This window comes from Dreissena polymorpha, unplaced genomic scaffold, assembly GCF_020536995.1.
Source record: "Dreissena polymorpha isolate Duluth1 unplaced genomic scaffold, UMN_Dpol_1.0 chrUn003, whole genome shotgun sequence".
Classification (NCBI taxonomy): domain Eukaryota; kingdom Metazoa; phylum Mollusca; class Bivalvia; order Myida; family Dreissenidae; genus Dreissena; species Dreissena polymorpha.
Window position 1 is genome coordinate 812,464 of NW_026273317.1, and position 6,395 is coordinate 818,858.

General features: G+C 35.1%; 1 protein-coding gene across 7 annotated transcripts in view; it reads left to right on the top strand.

Moving 5' to 3' along the window:
- The window catches only part of LOC127863246 (dnaJ homolog subfamily B member 6-like), a 77,804-nt gene extending 71,788 nt beyond the window's left edge, over positions 1-6,016 (top strand). For all 7 annotated transcript variants that reach the window (XM_052402643.1, XM_052402641.1, XM_052402642.1 and 4 more), the window contains 2 exons: positions 939-1,052; positions 3,452-6,016. In XM_052402643.1, coding sequence (XP_052258603.1) covers positions 939-1,052; positions 3,452-3,548 — 211 coding nt within the window. In that variant the 3' untranslated portion in view covers positions 3,549-6,016. The remainder of the gene's footprint in view (positions 1-938; positions 1,053-3,451) is intronic.
- Positions 6,017-6,395: the final 379 nt, after the last annotated feature.

Below are 6,395 nucleotides of genomic sequence, written 5' to 3' on the forward strand. Positions count from 1 at the left end.
CTTCGTTAAAAACAGTTCAATGTTTTGTTTGTTTTTGCGCTGAATGAATATTGTTAGCAGTAGGCCAACTAGATAAGAGTGTAACCATGTAACGATAGCTTTAACATAAACATGCTGGGTAATTTGTCAATTCATCATAGCTGTACCTTCCATTCTGCTAAGAGCAATCATTATCAAATAAGTATTTCACTGTTCCTTGGCCAAAGTCAAGAATAGTCCGGACTGTGCATGTCCTTTCTTCTTGACTGCTTGCCTTCATGTCTTCCCACCGCCTTTTGAAAACTGAGCCTGAGAAACCTTCCAACTCAGTACCAGTATTTCTGTAGCAATTACTACTCAATTGGTTCTCAAATGATGCACTTTTATTCCAGTATTTCTAAACAATGAGCCAATTTGATTAGTTTTATGTTGATGATCTATAACTGATGAGTTTATTATTAATGATGACCCTTAATGTTTACATAAGTGATCCATCACTTACCAATGTACCTAAAACAGTCTCTTTTCATTTTCATATTAATGATCCGTCAGGTATCGGCATTCTTAAAAAAACTCTGGTCGTTTTCATATAAAAGCTATTTAGCATATTTTCCCAACAATGACCCTCTGAACCCGCTCTGAACGCTCAGAAGCAAAGGGAAATGGCTATATGCAACCAGCATAAAACCATGACACTAGTCTGCAAGTTATTCACAGTCTGTTCAGGTTTTATGCTGTTTGCTGCTCATCCATATCTAAGGGTTGGAAATGAAGCCTTCAAAACTGGACTTGTAAAAAAGGTCTTACATTTTATTCAATTTTATAAGGGACAGCAAAAGCATCAAAGTGAGTATCTTAGTGGTAAAGGGTTAAACAAGGGTTATGGTTTTCATATTAAAGCTACTTTACATATATCACAACAATGATCCTGTCTTACCCTGTGATTGTGTGTATTTCAGTTTCACGTCATTCTCTAGCACATCGTTTGGTGGAGGTGGAGGTGGTGGGGGGAACTTCCGTTCCACATCCACCTCGACTAAGATGATCAACGGCAAGAGGGTCATAACCAAGAAGTAAGTTGCAGCAAAATGTATGATATGATATCATTACTTTGGGGTTTTATATTGGTGTATGTCAAAAGAGAAATGTAATTTGATTTACCTTTGGATCTGCATTGATTTTGTATATAATGGTGGAAATATAACATTTAAGTCATATAAGTACTCAAAATAAACAAATATTTCACAAAATGTTTCGTAAAATAAAGATAGCCCATAAATAATCAATGTTCCTTAAAGCAATTGACAAAATGTCAACGCAATATTGGGTATGGTAACATAGGTTTAGTGAGATACAAAATGCTCGGGGTTTTTTTTGTGCCACAATATATACCATGTGAATTTCTTGGCACAAAATGCAAACATTTACAAGCCAACGCAAGACTGGCTTCAGGCAGTGTCATGAGAACTGCGTATTCATGAGAACTACTTTGTGCTTCTGAATCTGTCCAAAGTGTAAGGTCGTAAATGTTCAGATATTGGCGCCGGAAATTCACATAGAATATATTGTCAACAAAAAAACTAGCATTTTTTATTGCATTAAATATATATGTTACCAGACCACATCCAGCATTAAAATTGTGGCTATTGCTATGAGGAACACGGATTTTTATGTCCCCCACTATAATAGTGGGGGACATATTGTTTTTGCCCTGTCTGTCTGTTGGTTTGTTGGTCTGTTTGCGCCAACTTAAACATTTTGCAAAACTTTTGCTATATTGAAGATAGCAACTTCATATTTGGCATGCATGTGTATCTCATGAAGCTGCACATTTTGAGTGGTGAAAGGTCAAGGTCATCCTTCAAGGTCAGAGGTCAAATATATGTGGCCAAAATCGCTCATTTTATGAATACTTTTGCAATATTGAAGATAGCAACTTGATATTTGGCATGCATGTGTATCTCATGGAGCTGCACATTTTGAGTGGTGAAAGGTCAAGGTCAAGGTCATCTTTCAAGGTCAGAGGTCAAATATATGTGGCCCAAATCGCTTATGTTATAAATACTTTTGCAATATTGAAGATAGCAACTTGATATTTGGCATGCATGTGCATCTCATGGAGCTGCACATTTTGAGTGGTGAAAGGTCAAGGTCATCCTTCAAGGTCAGAGGTCAAATATATGTGGCCCAAATCGCTTATTTTATGAATACATTTGCAATATTGGAGATGGCAACTTGATATTTTTTTGTGTTAACTTTAATTTTCGAAATATGGTACGAAATATTTGTTGATTTTGCAAGGGTGTGTGTTTCCGCTGATTTTTACGAATCAAGTAGTCCGGGGGTCATTTCTGTGAGTCAAGTTTCGTACAAAAACGAGAGGGGGTTATGATCTATTCTGTGGGCGTATTTCATAAGCGGCCCGAAAAATCCCTAGCCCGTGAAACCTCTCTGCATATTACACTGGTAGATTCTGCCTAAGCATTTTTTGAAACGAGCGATATCATTGGCTGTTGTTACCCAAGCTTTCAATTAAAATTGGCCTTTCAATTGTGTTTCATGTTTCTTTGCTGATTCTTTTGCAAAAGGCAACTTTGTGAAGCGAAAATAAAGATTTTTGAACAAACGAACGAATCTCACACAATCTTGGATATTGAAAAAATTATTGAAAAAAATTAAAAGGGGAAAGGAAAGAAACAACAGTGGATATAAATCAGAAAGTGATACCAATTTCTAAATGGGAAGGGAAAATTTGACTGTCTTGGTAATGCTAAAGTGAAAAAATCTTGAACTATGGATCCCGTGGTTAATTGTTGTTAGTTGAACATTGTAACATTGTTGACCTTATTTCGAATTTAAAGCCATTGAGCTTAAACTAAAGATTGCCGTCATCGTTCACAGGGATCAGAACACACTTTGATTTTGATCACAATTAATACTGGTGATATTGCATAATATAATAAATGTGAATTTGAAAAGGTTTTCATACATAAATCTTATTAATAATTTTAAGATTGTGTTTATTTTAATGTCTGTTTTAAGGTTTGCAATTGCGTAATGCATGTTATTCGCGTAGTCAAATCAGTCTACAGAATTTTCCTCCCCTCAGACTTCATCGCAATCACACCCTTGATTTTGAGTGTTTATGGGCTTTTAATAAAGTACATTATATTAGGTTGAATTATTACCAAGTTGGTCCCTGGGAAAGCTTCATGCATGTGTGTAAAGTATCTTCCCAGAGTAGCCCATGCACACGGCACCTGTTAATCTGTTAATCTTGGATGACATTTTCTACCTAGACTGGATTTACTGTTTGACTTACGAAAAATTCCATAAAAGCAGCGATAAGCCTGAGCAAAGTGCACAGGATAATTTGGGATGATACTTTATGCATTAAGCCAGATTAATACACACTGTAGATCTATTTGGGTGGTGTAAAAACACTTGGCTTAAATATTGTGTGTTCTTTCAGAGTGGTAGAGAACGGTGTAGAAACAGTAACAATAGAAGAAGACGGAGTCCTAAAGTCTCACATCGTCAATGGAGAAAACATGATGATTACCAATTAACCTTGACCTTGTGTGGACACGACCTTCAGCAGTGCACAAACTGGATATAACGGATTATATTTGGGGGAAAATAAAGAGTTAAATAGCACAGTATATTTGTAGTATGTATGTGTTATTACCATTATGTCTTTTATTGTGTTGGCATTTTCACCTTTGGAGTTTCGGTGACTACTGTTTGAGTACCTTCAATAATTTATTGATTTTATGTGTTTTTGGAGATAACAGCAACAACGGAATGTAAATTTGGAAAGATGAACACTGTTTGAACATTTTCAAAACTGTATGCTTAATATGAATTATTATTCCCATATTGTTATGCTTTTGTTAAGAAAGTGGCTTATAAAAGGCATGACGGTGCTTAAAATATATCTTTAATTTAGTTACAAAGAATATATATATGAAATCCATTTTCACAAGGCATTTATTTGTAAATTTGAGGGAAAATATTTTAAAGCATGCAAACAGTTTGTGCATTGCTACTTGTAAAGAAATCATGAACTTGCTCCTTGAAAGGAGCGATTGTATTGTTTAGACATGAGTACGAGTCGGTAATGATAGCATTGTATAATGTACACATTAAACGATGACACACAAGCTTCTTGACTGAGCTGCAGTGAAGACAGATAGCTTGGAGAACAGTTTCTGTGATATAATATCACTTAAGAAGAATTCATATCACATGAATACTAGTATTTTTTCTCATTTTATTTCTAAAACTATAATCGATATTTTTGCTAACACTGGGCCAACAGCAATCTTTTAATCTCCACAATCAAATCATTTTGTCTACCAGTAATAATTTAAGTTTTATATATAAAAAAACCTGAATGTTTTGACTTGTTTCAACCTTGTTGAACACTAATATATACATGTTCATTAGAGCATTTTTTGCAGACTAAAGCAACTATTTAAATTAATATTTCAGCAATAAAACCTCTTTTGTGTAAGATTTTTAGTTTTTGTTGAAATAAATTAACTGTTACATATAGCAGTGTTTGTTCTGTCAACATTGGTAAGACTTCCACGGCTGTACAGTTTTAGCGTCAGTGTGTCTATTGTTATGATGATTCCATATTCATTTGGAGCTTCTGTCATCCGGTGATGATTATTGCTATTGAGGCAGCCTCATGCAAAAATGGGTTTTATGGCATATGTGGTAAACATAGCTTTAGACCAGCCGGTACATCTGCAGAGCCTGGTCAGGAGTTATCTTGTCCATTATTAACTCTTTCAGTGCTGGAACCGAATTTTAAAGGCCTTTGCAAACAGTTTGGATCCAGATGAGACGCCACAGAATGTCTCATCAGGATCCAAACTGTTTCTTATTCTGATAGTATTCTTAAGAAATTCAGCAGACGGCATTTTAGCAGAGGACAAATTTCCCAGCATGCAAAGGGTTAAGTTACACAATGTGTCATGGTCTCATTAGCAGACAGGGTCGGTTTTGACAAGGCTGCACACATGTGCAGGCTGGTCTGGTGCATCGCTGGCCACATTTGCCATAATACTTTTTTTTGCATTATGCAGCTCATTTAATTTTGTAACACATTTAATATACACATGGAAGTTATAATGTATCTTAAGCAATCATATAGGCACAAAGCAGGTTGTCTGCTTCGGGTTTTTATTCTGTAGTCGACTGTTGTGAATTTGTAATAATTCATAACATTAGCTGTTTATGTATAGGTGCACTGTGTGAAAGCTATTTCTCTTACTTTGTCGTTTGGTGTTGTTAGCATCAACATTTGTTTCTTTGAACATTGGTATTTAGAAAACAGGGCCATTTTTCATTTTTTTTTGTTTCTCATGCACTGTAGGTTTCACAATTTACTTTAGATGGCCAATAAATGCCACAGAATGCACTAAACAGAACGTGCTTAACTTACCAAGTTTCAAGGTCCCATCATTGAACAGTACACGCACCTTTAAGGTATTTAACATGTTTATGTTGACAAGCACAGAGGGGTTGCAGTAGAGAACTAAAAAGGAAGAGGTTGCAGCACCCTGTTGTATTATAATTTTTTCCCTCATAGTTCACAGAAAAAACACTGTCCTTCACCATTTGTAAGTGTTGTTTGTTATTATTGCTCACAGTATTGGTTGCCATAGTTAGAAAGTCAGTTGGATGCAATTAAATTCGGTTTTTAGTGTATGAAAAATTTACAATTTAAAAATATTGTTCATATGGTGAATAAAACGTGGACTAAAGTACAATAAAGGCCTACACATTTCACAGTATATTTTATTAATTCTTATGTAACTCTACTTATATCCAATGTTAATGTTCAGAAGTGTGTGTGTTTACCATGTATGCTTCATTTGTGTTGCTGTATGTATATTTTGTGACATCATTTTTATGATAATTACTTTTGTTAATATGAATTGGTGTTTAAACACTTAATTTATGTGTTAATTTAGTTGTCAGCCTGTTTTCTTCATAAAAATGATAAATAAAAATCAATGTCTTATGTTTGTTTGGTTTGAAAAGCCATGGCCCCATGCCCCAGTCCGTTGTTCGACTCAAAAATGAAAACATTGTTGCAAGTATATTTTGTATAAATTTCTGCCACAATAATCATTCCAGGTACTGAATGTAGTAAGTGTTAGCATTGATTACCATATGAATCCTGTCATGCGAAAATGGGTCTTAACTCTTTCAGTGCTGGAACCGAATTTTGAAGGCCTTTGCAAACAGTTTGGATCCAGATGAGACGCCACAGAACGTGGCGTCTAATCAGGATCGAAACTGTTTGCTATTCTTATAGCATCCTTGGAAAAAATCGAAGAAAACGCTAATTTTAGAAATTCAGCAGACAACATTTTAGCAGACATGCAAAGGGTTAAGTT